This window comes from Antechinus flavipes, chromosome 3 (assembly GCF_016432865.1).
Source record: "Antechinus flavipes isolate AdamAnt ecotype Samford, QLD, Australia chromosome 3, AdamAnt_v2, whole genome shotgun sequence".
Taxonomy (NCBI): Eukaryota; Metazoa; Chordata; class Mammalia; order Dasyuromorphia; family Dasyuridae; genus Antechinus; species Antechinus flavipes.
This window is the reverse complement of record NC_067400.1, coordinates 315,401,297-315,415,163: the sequence shown is the minus strand read 5'-3', so window position 1 is coordinate 315,415,163 and position 13,867 is coordinate 315,401,297. Positions and strand designations below refer to the sequence as shown.

The following is a 13,867-nucleotide window of genomic DNA, read 5'->3' as shown; positions in this document are numbered from 1 at the left end:
ATATATATATACATCCAAACACATAAATATAGCAATGCTTATATATTTTAACCTATATCAGATTGTTTACTGTCTTGGGGAGAGGGGAGGGTAGAAGAGAGGGAAAAAATTTTGGAATACAAGGTTTTGCAAAGGTAAATATTGAAAACTATCTTTGCATGTATTTGAAAAAATAAAATACTATTAAAAATGTGAAATATATATATATATATGTGTGTGTGTGTGTGTGCTTAATTGTGGCCTGCTTGAGGGAAGTAGAGAGGATGAAAGGGGAAAAAAAGAAAGTAAAAAGTGCACAGCAGAAAACAAAAAAATAATCTACACAAAGGCAAAGAAAAGATGGACACCATAAATATGTCTTTTATTATTATATATTTTCTTGAAATGGAAATTTATTGTTATATGTTTTGAATTCTCTATGAAATTTCCCCCCATTTTGTTTTTTTCTTTTTATGTTTTTTAAATTTTATACTGTTTTACATAATTTTTTAAAAAGTATCATATGAAATAAGACTTCAATTTCACCTTGCTATTGGTGCTATTTTCATTGCTACCAAGGCAGAAGTGTTGCTCATTTCCATCTTTATTAGTAATAAGAATTTGGTATGAGATCAAGCTCTTTTTTAAGGGAACTTTTTAAATCTGCAATCATATTATATAAGGCAGATAAGGTATCATATAGCAAAAAGATTGTTTTGGTAGGATTAGCAACAAGACCATGTAGTATTTCAAGGTGTGTTGGGACACCCTCACATTAAAGCATTATAGAAAAGAGAGCAATATGCTTTCAGTCTTTGCTTTTTATATGACTTTAACCCCCAAATAATATGAAATAGAGATAGTACCTGTTCTACCTCCTTTGTTGTATTATTAGAAAAAACAAATGAGAAAATATAGGCGAAAACCCTGAAGAAAACTAAAAAGCACTATTAAGAAAAAGATTGTTTAATAAGCATCATAAAATTTATTTAAGCAAGAATTCATCTTTTTCAAGATGTACAATACAGTGATTTAAATACATAGCAATCATATTTTTTCACAGACTTAGTAAGTAATGTTCAGTGGTCTTTCCCATTTTCCTTCTTGAATAAGTTTTTCTTTCCTGTCCTATAAAGACAGAAAAAAAAAAAAAACACATTAAATATGTAAATGTACTCTAATAAAACCAAAATCCAATTATAAGAAAAGAGTCAAAGATTGTTAAAGATAAACATCTTTATCCAGTTTGTGGTTTGTTTATGCTTGAATATTTACAACTTTAGTCCCAGACACCTAGAAGACATTCTGGAATACAAGGACATCTACAGAGTCAGCAAAGGAGAAGCAGAACTCTCTCCCCTCAGATTTCTCATAGTTCTAGTTGTACTAACCAGTGGCTGATTTGAGTCAACAAACTATAACACCCCCAGTACTATATATGAGAAAATAGATGCTAAATAATTATTATTGGTAATATTATATTACTGGTAAGTTTATATATCCTACTTTGAAGTATAAGTCATTCATACTTCAATATAACAGATAATTAGATGATGAAATTTAATGAACTCTAATAACCTTCCTCAGGAATGAAAATTTTGCTTTCCCAACCCTTATCCTTCATTGAAAGTATTGAAAAAGAGAAGTTAATTCAAAGCATGCTATACTTAGGTAGTAAGCAGATTTCACAGAATATCTCAATAGGGTATTTGGAGACTTAGCAAGCAGAATGATACTCTAAATTACTAAATACAACAAAACTTTGTTAGGATATTGAGAGAATGCAGTACTCTGATTAAACTGATGCTTCTCTTTATATGGAAAATTAAGTAGAATTAAGAGTAACATTGTGAAAAGCTTTTCTATACCTATAAATATGCCTTTTCTTACTTTAAAAACATGATCAGCATCCTGATTGCTGAACCAACATTCTGAACATTAAAGTACAAGAAACCCTCAAAATATAAACTTTCCATAAATTATTTTCGATCCATCCATTGCATATTTAATTTGAAAGCAATTATAAAAAAAATTATAAGAAGTCTATCTGAAATTCTTTCTCTATTAATTAAATGATTTTCCAAATGACTAAAATAGCTTAATATTAAACAAATCAGGAATTAGGAACATATTAAAGAAATAAAGCAATCACATAGAAATACCCACTAGCTGCAGGCAAATGCTCCCTATTAATTTAAAAGCCTTCCTTTTCTAAGGCTCTTCTCGATACCTGTGAAGGAAGAAACTAATCGTCTTGTCAACTCCAGGAACAGCTAACCTTGTCAATAGCTAAGTGAAGCATCAAATTAATGGCAGACTTCCTTCTCTTATCAATCAATCAACCAACCAACCAAGGAAAGGCTTCTTGTTCTCACGGTTAAGAGGGAAGGAATTTTCACAGCTGGAGAAATCACAGAAGTCCTCATGGAAATGGTAGCACCTAAACTGAGCTCTGACAGAGCTATGGTTTGCAAGTATTGCACAGGGACAGATGCCATTCTGACTAGTCCATACCCCTGATCTGAGTATAGAAGGGTTAACCAGGAAAGAACCGAGTAAAAATTTTTTTTAATGAGCTTCAAATTTAACTATTCAGGAAAAACTGAGAAATAATGAGGAACTATAGTAGAATATAATCAAAACTCTAAATTAGTCTAGACTCAGAGCTCAGTGGTCTGACCTTTCCCTAACCCAAGATTATAGACTGCCTTAATCTGATCAAGAAAAGAAAGAAGGAAAAAAAAAGGAGGCTATCTATATATCCTCACAAACTAGTACTCAAGAAAATTATTCACTACTCTCAATTTTGTTTATGCTTTGTTTAATTATTCATATTGTACCATTATTGTTTTCTATTAATAAATATATAGCATTTCAGGTATGCAGTGGGTTAGATAATCTTTAGCATCCTTATTTCCATAGGAGAATGATTTTTCAAATCTAAACAACTGATTTTCAAAGGAATTAAACCTAGGGGCAGACATTTAATTAAGTGTATACTCATCTCAACATATACCCAAAGGGCTATTTGCTTATTTAAAAAAAAAAATTCTTAATGTGACTTTTTAAAAATTCCTAATGTCAGCTAATTTGTCATTTCTCATTAAAAAAAAAAAAAGAATTCAAAGGGGGGAAAAAAGGCTTGTTAGTCAAATTTACTATGCGTGTAATCTGGATGCTGAGTTATGGCTAAAAGAATCATAGTTGACTTGTAGACTTCAATTCTGTGTAGCTACCAAGAAGCTTATTGAAGTCTTCCAGGAAAAAGAGTCACAGCTGAAGCTAGCAGTTAAAACATATTCAACAATTCAACATTTATTAGACTAAACATTATACTCTGTAACTTACCCTATCAGTTTTAAAAACATAATACCAGAAGAAAAGGGGACCAATTCCAAACACAGCACCTAAGAATGAGGTCTTAGGAGTAGGTCTGAAATTCGGGTAGATATTTGCTGTTCTTGCATAGGTCCAACGAAGCAAAGCAGGATCTTCCTAAAATAAAGAACACAAAATACTCCCAAACTGGATCAGAACAATTTCCATCTAGCTGGTATTCTGTCTCTAATGATAGCACAAGAGATGTTTTATGAGGAAATATGACAGCTGCTCCTAAAATATCATCCAAATAGCTTAGGAACTTATCCTGAATGTTTCTAAAATCCTTTTGGAAACTCATTCATTAGTTTCTAAAGCTATTTAGCACTTACTTACTCTTCCATCCTATCTGAACATCTCGGTTTTCACACATTTGACACTTACAATGCAACATTTTCTTTTTTTCAGTTCTCTTAAAATTATTTTTGGTTCAAGTATTGTCTCCTAGCTTTGGTAACTAAGGAAACATTCACCCAATTCTTATTTATTAAAATGGACTATCTTACCTTTACACACCCCCTTCATCTTTCTAAGATTTAAGTCTTAATTTTTCAGTTTATCATACTTTCATAAAAGATTATGCTTTTATTTCTAATACTCTTCTTGATGATGGCCAGAATTAATTGTTCTTTCTAGTACAGAATAACATTTATACAGCCTCTAGTCTATGTGAGGCATGATATAAAGATCTTTCCAATTATTATCTCATTTGATCCTTTCAAAAACTCTGTGAGGTAGACACTATTTTTCCATTTTACAGATAAGGAAACTGAAGCAAACAGAGGTTAAGTGATTTACTCTCGATCAGTTAATATGTATCTAAGGCTGGATTTGAACTCAGGACTTCATGACTCCAAGCCCTGTTCTCTACCCACTATACCAGCATATAGTCAGGATGGTAAAAACCGAACAAAAACTCAGAAAATACATTTCTGATGCTGGCTTGGCTAATCTCCCCTTGTTATTTATAATTTTATAAATTACTTATAATTTTAAAGAAAATTTTGTTTTTTAAAGTCACCATAACTACTTGTTGAAAAAAATTATTCATAGCTCACAAAACTGCTGTTAATAAAACAAACTTAACGTCTGTTGTTTTAAATGGTGAACACTACCCTAACAAAGTGTAGTAACAATTACACATAATTACAAGTACTGAAATGTAAGCAGTTCACTCCCACTGCCTACACAAATAATTCAAAAGACTGACAAAGTAACCAAATCACCAGTTTCCTGAAATAGAATATTTGCAAATTAACTGAATGTGAAATTTGCACACATATGTGACTATGTGAAATACTATGGTTTTAACACAAAAATGCAGATTTTGTAGAACAGAAATCATTAAATCAACGGATCAACAAAACATTTATTGTTTATTCTCATTCCCTCCCACTCACAAAGACACACACACACACACACACACACACACACACACCCCTTTGAAAAAAATAATCTGTCAAGGAAAACAAATTTTTGCATTGGCCATGTCTATTAAAAAATATGGATCTCAATCTACAACCTAAATCCATCACTTCTCTAACAGAAGAGGGGTAGCATATTTCATCATATATCTACTGGAACTACAGCTAGTTACTGGGTTGATCTAAATTCTTAAGTCTTTGAAAGTTGCTTATTATTTTGATGTTACTATAAAAATTATCCTCTATGTTCTGCTCACTTCTGTCTGCACTGATACTTACAAGTCTTCCCAGGTTTCCTCTGTAACTATACCCCTTTCATTGTTTCTTATAGCATAATAGCATTCCTGTTAAATTTATATACTCTAATTTGTTTATCCAGTCGCCAATATTTTTAATACATCCAGATAATTTCCCTCCCTCTTTGATCTGAGATAAAGTATTTAGTAGCACCTCTTAGTGGGAAGGTATGTACAGTTTTGTAACTTATGAGGCAAGGTTCCAAATTGTAAAACCAGAGATTCTAAGAGGCAAAGACAAAAGAGAGCATTTTTAAGAATGGAAAGGCAAATTCAATACAGAAAGGCCAACTGGAAGGCTATTACAATAGTCCAGGCAAGTGGTAATAATGGCCTAAACTAAGGTGATAGCTGGGTGAAAAAAGAAGATTGATAAGGGGCAGCTAGATGGCACAATGGATGGAGCACCAGCCCTGAAGTCAGAAGGACTTGAGTTCAAATCTGGCCTCAGACACTTCACATTTCCTAGCTCTGTGACCTTGAGCAACTCACTTAACCCCAACTGCCTCAGGGGAAAAAAAAAAAAAAAAAGAAGAGGACTTCAACAGGAAATTTGTCAGTAAACTGGATATGTGAGGTGAGAGCAAGGTGCTGAGGCAACACAATGGTTGAACCCTGGGTGACTTAGAACACAGTGGTATTTTCACCAGTTATACGAAAGTTTGGAACAATAGAAGTCTCTGAGATCAGGGAAGAGAGGAGAAAAAGAATCAAGTTCTGCTTTGGACAAGTAGTGGTGGAAATGCCTACTATATCTAGTTTAAAATATCCAAACAGATAGTAAGTCTGTGAAATTGGAGTCCAAGAAATCAGGATAGAATTCAAGTATTTGGGAATCATCTGCCTAGAGATTATGAGATAAACTCACAGAAAATCAAGTGAGATAGCATAGGGAGAAAAAGATAAGAGGGCCTAGTTGGTGAGCATGACACTGATGAAGATCCAGCTGAGGAGTTTGAGAAAAGACAAAACAGGGAGAAAGCAGCAAGTAAAAACTAGAGAGATGGAAGTGCACAGCAAGAAAAAGTAAGCAAGAGCCAAATACTGCCAAGAGGTCAAAAGGGACAAGGACTGAAAGAATACTGAGAAAAATAATAGCTAGAACACTGATATAAAGGAAACACTGATAGTAGTAGAATATTTCATATTCCTATGGAAAAATTCACTTTGATATTCTTTGTTACTTACAGTCAGGCAATATAGTAAACACTATAGCTGTAGTATTAAAACTTGGGTTCAAATCTTGCCTCAGATATTTACTATCTGTGTGACCTCAAGCAAGTCACTTAAAATCTCTGTGCCTCATAAAAGGAAACCCATAAAATGAAAGTTATAGTTGGTGCCTTAGGAGGACCTTTCAAGCTCCAAAAACTATGATCCTGACCTTACTATTAAGTTTCTGTGTCACCTCCAGAATTGGTAACTTCAGAATGGCATCCTAAAATGTGGTGGTAACAGTCAAGTATAAATCTTATAATCAAAAAATGTCAAAAATGTCCTCTGCAATACAATAAATGAACTACAGATAAAGCTGCTTTCATAATCTTGATAAGACACGTTTGAGTTTATAGCATGAGGCAAATATACTATACTTATAAATATAAATGTGCATACATAAAATAAATATTCACAAACATTTTACTAGTGATGAGGAGGGGAAAAGTAAAGATGCTCATGAGGACCTGAAGAAAATACTGAACTCTTTTCCTGTAACTAAAATAGAATGCATTCTAAACTAATCAATTTGAGAATTTTATAACTGCCCAAATGCTTTTCCCCAAATAACCTCTTTCTGAGAAAGATTTCTTTTTCCTACAACTAGAAAGCTACTAATATACATCTGTTATAGGAATTCAGATAGCAAGTTCTCTCCCAGTTCAATTCTCAACATGGCTGAGCAGGTCATTCTAGGTAAAGGCAGCGCAATATAATAGAAAAAGGCCTTCTGGCCTCCTCTAGTTCTGTCTTTGAACTTTATTGTCCCTATTTGTTGTTCACTCGCATCTTATTCTTTATGATCCTTTGGACAACAGGATGCCAAAACTGTCCAGGGGGTTTCTTAGCAAGGATACTGAAATGATTTGCCATTTTCTTCTCAAGTGCATTAAGGTAAACTGAAGTTAAGTGATTTATTTACCCAGGGGTAAATATCTGAGGCTGAATTTGAACTCAGATCTTCCTGACTTCAGACCCAGTGCTCTATCCACTGAGTTATCTCACTGCCTCCTACTGCCCTATAATGTTGGGCAAATCATTTCTCCTCTCTATGCCTGTTTTTCATTTGTTTTAAAAAAAAAAAAAAAGGATAACATTTATACTATTTATTACACCGGGTTGTTGACGAGAAAGCATTTTGTAAACCGAATAGTAATAAAATGTGTTATTATTATTACTACCACCTTGACAATCCAAGTCAGGTTCTCCTAGTTTACAAATGGGAAAGTAAGCTACCTTTCTGAAGGTATCCCAGAAAAGTCTCAAGGATGAAACAAGAACTTTAGAAGGGGCAGATGGTATGGTATAAAGGAAAAAGCACTGACTTTGAAAAAAGAAGACCTACTGTGAGTTCAACTCCTGGCTCTGCCACTTTACTTATACTGACCATGACCAAGTCACTTCATCCCTCTAGCCCAGTTTTCTCAACTATAAAGGTAAGGGGGACGATTAGACAATCCTTCTAACTCTAATATTCTATGACTGTAACATCTCAAAGATGGTGAAAATTGCATCTTGTTTTATTTTTGCAACAAAAAAAACAGGGTAATAACTTTTTTTTCTAAGAAGCTTAAAGTTTATAAAGCACTTCCAGCAACACACTGTAAGCACTATTATCTCCACTTTACAAATGAAGAAACTGAGACTCCATTTGCTTAGAGTCAACCTGATTTAGTGGAGAGATGGAATTCAGAAGTCAGGTAACCTAGGTTTGAATCTCAGTTCTGATAGCCATGTGTGTATAAAACACTTTGCAAACTTAAGTACCATATAAACATCAGTTATTATTATCGTTGTTATTTGTTAATTAAAACTTCAGTTTCCTCATCTGAAAAATAAGTTGAATCTTTGGTATCTATTGTGTATTAGGGATTATATGAGATTACAGGATGTTCCAAAAATCTTACTGCAGTTGAAGATTTAAGCTGCTAATACATAAAAATGGGTTAAGATTTTGGGAACACTGTGTATACTTTATAAGCACAGAATGCTAGTGTATAAGCATATTGCTGGTCTTGGAAGCCTTGTGTTCAAAGGCTACCCCAGGCATTCACTCTCTACAACTTGTATGAAGTCATTTAACCCTACAAATGATGAGAGATTAACTGAATTGGTGGGTGTAAATCGCTTTGGGAACCTCCGAATGCTTCTAAAGTCAAGTCAACAAACATTTTATTGATTACCTATGTCAACGTCACTATCTCACCTCCACATCTTTTTAAGAACGATGAAATTTGATAGGATTGTTAGAATAAGGAAATCAGGAGTGAGAATTAGTGGAGGAGGACGGGATAATTTGTTCAGTTTGGGACACACTGAATTTGAGATTCAAAATCTCAATTGGATGTGAAGAGCACCCAGCTGGAAATATGAAGCATTGCTTCAAAGTTAAGATAGCAAGCATTTATAAAGGGCCTATAGTGTGCCAGGCACTATGCAGATTCAATTCAGTAAATTTTATTAAGCGCCTACTATGCGCCAGGCATTCAACTCAAGGCAAGAAACATTTAGTAAGCGCCTATAATGCGCTAGGGATGCAAAAAAAGGCGCTAACGATCCCTGCCTTCAAGGAGGTCCCACTCTAAAGGCCGGGACAACAACTGTACAAAGGCAGACTGTTCCAGAAATATTAGGCCAGTCTTAAACTCCTAACGCGTAAGTGCACTAAGACTTGGGGGACAACCTGTGTAAGCGGAGGAAATGGAGTCACATTAGTACTCCTCATTGTTTTATTACTACTACTCCTAAGAGCGCAGACACAAGTGGGGCGAGGGTCTTTTACGGCCTCCCCGCCGCAGGCAGTTTCTGCCTTCAAGGCTCAGCAGGTAGGATGGCCCAAGGTCGGGACGGGCCGCTCCCGGTGACCCCGGCGCCGCCCCCGCTACTCACGATGATCCCTCGGCGGTGAGGGTTGTCGTACTGCAGAAGGTACTGGCGCTTGAGGCGGGCGCGGATGGCCAGACGCTCGATCTGCGCCCGCCGGACCTCGGATGACGTGTCGTATTCGGCGTGATCGAGGGTCTGGGGCAAGGACGCCAGCCGAGATGGGACGTACTTAGACATCTTGGAAACCCGGGTAGGCACCAGCGCCTGCGCAGTCCCGAAAGGCCCGCCTTCTGCCGGAAGTTTCCCGTCTACTAGCGCATGCGTCCCAGCCTTCTCTAGCTTTGACCTTAGCGTCTGACTTTAGGCGTCTCCTAGAGGACAGGGCTTGAGCCAATGAGATCGCTGAATTCTTTCCTCCTTGTTTTCTTTTTATACTCTTCTCCCCCACCCCCAACCTCCCCGCGCTGCCTGGATTGCGCATGCCCAAACCTGGCCGTTTCTTAAAGCGTTTTTGTCTAGGGGCTAGGATTCCAATTCCACCTTTAGCCATTTAATACCTCCGGCAGAATTCTAATCCTGACTGGAATTTATTAAAGTTGATTGGCTCCGGGAGAGCCGCTTGTTAAATTTTCATTGTGGTCATGTACATCTGGGAAAATCGTTAAATGCTACGAATCAGAGCTTGATGTGGTGATTGTATAGTCAAGAAAATGATGAAGAAATGTTTTAATGCAGATCAGACTTTAAAATGTATCCTACATACGTTTTTTGGAGAGCCAGTTGTTGAAAGCGTTTACCAACACACCTTGACCTGGCTGTGACAATCTCTAATCTTGTCATTTAAATTTTAAAAATAAAAATAAATTTTGCCTTTTCGAGCAAATCAGTTCCCCACTCTATACCTCAGAAAATAGGATCGGACTAGATAAAAACGCCTGCAGGCGCTTCTAAATCTGAGCTCATAATTCTAGGGTGTCCCCTGCCTGCCAAATGTTATGAGCAACAATAACACCTTGCCTCCTATACGGTTTTATATTTTCCTTCGTAATCATCAACCAACTGACAAACACGTATTAAATGCCTATACAAATTAGGAACTAGGTTTGCGAAAGCAAAAATAAAGTAAGCCTTGCCCACAGGAAATATTCTAAATGCAAAGATTTTGTTTGGTTTTGTTTTCTGAGAGCAATTTTTGGAAAGTTATATAAAAAAAAATAGGAAATTTCTTTGAACCAAATTTTGGCAAAAAGTCTACTTTCCAAATCCTAGGCATCTGAAATTCAAAATGTCCAAAACAAAATTAATTTACTTTTACCCTAAACTTGTCCTCTTAAAACCTCTATTTCTGTAGAGGAAATTCCCATTTTCTAGTCAATCTGGTTCCCAAACTCAGGTTCCTCTTAGACTTCTGAATCTCACCCCACTATCCCTCACTCCTCTCCCACATCAAGTCAGTGGCCAAATCTTGATTCCAATCACCTGGTATCTATCGGCTCTCTAATTCATCATCCATAGAGCTGCCAATCTGATAAGCCTTAATCACAGATGTAGCTCCTCTGTTCCAGAAGTTTTGAAGGTTTCCCATTGCCTATAGGATCGGAATCAAATCTTTTTGTCTGGGATTCAAAACATGCTCCAACCAAACATTCCTGTCCTCCTATGTGATATTTCATGTCCTAATTTCATATCTAGTTCGTGAACTGCTGTAGAACAGGGATTTCTTTTTTAATACAATGCCTAGCTCAGAGTAGATGATTAATGTTTATTGATTGATTCTATATTGCACATCTAGTATTCATTTGTTTCAGTTGTTTCAGTCATGTCCAACTTTTCATAACCCTCTAGGATTTTCTTGGTAAGGATACTGGAATGGTTTGCCATTTCCTTCTCCAACTCATTTTAAGATGAGAAAACTAAGGCAGACAGTGACTAGCCCAGGATCATACAGCATTCTATCCATTGAATCATATAAAATATATATCTGTATTTTACTAGCTTGACTTTGCTAGGAAAGTAGTTATTTCTTTCCTCCACTTCATCTCCCTCATTGAATAAGCAAACAATTTGACATGTGTAGTCATGCAAAGCATATTTTATATCATGTAAAAGAAAATATAGATAAAAAAAACAAGAAAAATAAACCAAGTAAAAAAAAACCGGATGTTTCTATAATTATTCAGATACAATCAGTTTCCTCTCTGGAGATATGTAGCATTTTTCATCATAAATCCTTTGGAGTTTCCTGGATCATTGAGTGGGTCATCTTAAAATATTCCTTTTACTTTGTATAAAGTACATTTCACTTTTCATCAGCTCATGCAAGTCTTTCCTGAGATCATTCTATTACATTTCTTATAGCACAATATTATTCCATCACAATCACATAGCACAATTTGTTTAGTCATTCTCCATTTGATAGGTATACTCCCAATTTCTGCTCCCTGCCACCAGAAAAGAATTGTTATTTTTAAATATTTCCATACATAGTTCCTTCCCTACCCTTTCCTCCCTTCCCCTTTTTTTTGGATACAACCCTAGTGGTGGCCCTGCCTTGCGGAATAGTTTCAAATTTCTTTAAAGAATGGCAGCATCAAGTTGCAGGATACAAAATAAACCCACATAAGTCATCAGCATTCTTGTATATCACTAACAAAATCCAACAGTTAGAGTTACATAGAGAAATTCCATTTAAAGTAACTACTGATAGTATAAAATATTTAGGAATCTATATGCCAAGGGAAAATCAGAAACTATATGAGCAAAACTACAAAACACTTTCCACACAAATTAAGTCAGATCTAACCAACTGGAAAAATATTAAATGCTCTTGGATTGGGAGAGCAAATATAATAAAGATGATAATACTAACTAAACTAATCTATTTATTTAGCACTATACCAATCAGACTCCCAAAAAACTATTTTAATGACCTAGAAAAAATAACAACAAAGTTTGTATGGAAAAACAAAAGGTCAAGAATTTCAAGGGAATTAATGAAAAAAAAAATCAAATGAAGGTGGTCTAGCTATACCAGATCTCAAATTATATTATAAAGCAGCAGTTACTAAAACCATTTGGTATTGACTAAGAAATAGACTAGTTGATCAGTGGAATAGGTTAGGTTTAAAGGACAAAACAGCCAATAACTTTAATAATCTAGTGTTTGACAAACCCAAAGACCCCAGTTTTGGGATAAGAACTAACTATTAGACAAAAATTGCTGGGAAAATTGGAAATTAGTATGGCAGAAACTAGGCATTGACACCACCACACTTAACATCATACACCAAGATAAGGTCAAAATGGGTTTATGACCTAGGCATAAAGAATGAGATTATAAATAAATCAGAAGAGCATAGGATAGTTTACCTCTCAGATGTGTGGAAAAGGAAGGAATTTATGACCAAAGAAGAACTAGAGATCACTATTGACCACAAAATAGAAAATTTTGATTACATCAAATTGAAAAGTTTTTGTACAAACAAAACTAATGCAGACAAGATTAGAAGGGAAGCAATAAGCTGGGAAAATATTTTTATATTCAAAGCTTCTGATAAAGACCTCATTTCCAAAATATATAGAGAATTGACTCTTAATTTATAAGAAATCAAGCCATTCTCCAACTGATAAATGGTCAAAGGATATGAACAGACAATTCTCAGACGAAGAAATTGAAACTATTTCTAGCCATATGAAAAGATGCTCCAAGTCATTATTAATCAGGGAAGTACAAATTAAGACAACTCTGAGATACCACTACACACCTGTCAGATTGGCTAGAATGACAGGGATAGATAATGATGAATGTTGGAGGGGCTGTGAGAAAACTGGGACACTGATACATTGTTGGTAGAACTGTGAACAGATCCAGCCATTCTGTAGAGCAATTTGGAACTATGCTCAAAAAGTTATCAAATTGTGCATACTGCTTTGATCCAGCAATGTTTCTACTGGGCTTATACCCCAAAGAAATCTTAGAGAAGGGAAAGGGACCTGTATGTGCCCAAAGGTTTGTGGCAGCCCTGTTTGTAGTGGCCAGAAACTGGAAACTGAGTGGATACCCATCAATTGGAGAATGAATTGTGGTATATGAATATTATGGAATATTATTGTTCTGTAAGAAATGACCAGCAGGATAATTTCAGAAAGGCCTGGAGAGACTTACATGAACTAATGCTGAGTGAAATGAGCAAGACCAGGAGATCACCATATACTTCAACAACAATACTATATGATGATCAATTCTGATGGACATGGCTCTCTTCAACAATGAAATAAACCGAAACAGTTATAGTAGAACAGTAATGAACTGAATCAGCTACATCCAGTGAAAGAACTCTGGGAGATGACTATGAACCACTACACAGAATTCCCAATCCCTCTATTTTTGTCCGCCTGCATTTTTGATTTCCTTCACAGGCTAATTGTACACTATTTCAAAGTCCAATTCTTTTTGTACAGCAAAATAACTGTTTGGACATGTATACATATATTGTATTTAACTTATACTTCAACATATTTAACATGTATTGCTCAACCTGCCATTTGGGGGAAGGATGGGAGGAGGAGGGGAAAAATTGGAACAAAAGGTTTTGCAATTGTCAATGCTGAAAAATAATCTATGCATATATCTTGTAAATAAAAAGCTATTAAAAAAAAAAGAATGGCTGCATCAGTTTACAACTCCACCAACAATGCATTAATGTCTCATTTTCTACACATCCCCTCCAACATTTGTCATTCTCCTTT

The 13,867-nt window shown here is 35.4% G+C and overlaps 1 protein-coding gene across 1 annotated transcript; it reads right to left on the bottom strand.

The window, feature by feature from the left end:
• Window positions 1–941: 941 nt before the first annotated feature.
• Window positions 942–9,414, bottom strand: NDUFB4 (NADH:ubiquinone oxidoreductase subunit B4). Its single transcript, XM_051985365.1, has 3 exons — window positions 9,182–9,414; window positions 3,328–3,474; window positions 942–1,107 (listed from the first exon to the last, which is right to left on the bottom strand). Exons 1-3 carry the CDS (start codon window positions 9,353–9,355, stop codon window positions 1,045–1,047), a joined length of 384 nt encoding a protein of 127 aa, XP_051841325.1. The 5' UTR covers window positions 9,356–9,414; the 3' UTR covers window positions 942–1,044.
• Window positions 9,415–13,867: the final 4,453 nt, after the last annotated feature.

Excerpts from the sequence above, each read along its gene's own strand:
- NDUFB4 (XM_051985365.1), bottom strand. The coding sequence starts at position 9,355 with ATGTCTAAGTACGTCCCATCTCGGCTGGCGTCCTTGCCCCAGACCCTC. Across the intron at positions 3,475-9,181 it reads CTCACCGCCGAGGGATCATC|GAAGATCCTGCTTTGCTTCG; the intron begins GTGAGTAGCGGG and ends TCTTTATTTTAG. Across the intron at positions 1,108-3,327 it reads ATGTTTTTAAAACTGATAGG|GACAGGAAAGAAAAACTTAT; the intron begins GTAAGTTACAGA and ends CTGTCTTTATAG.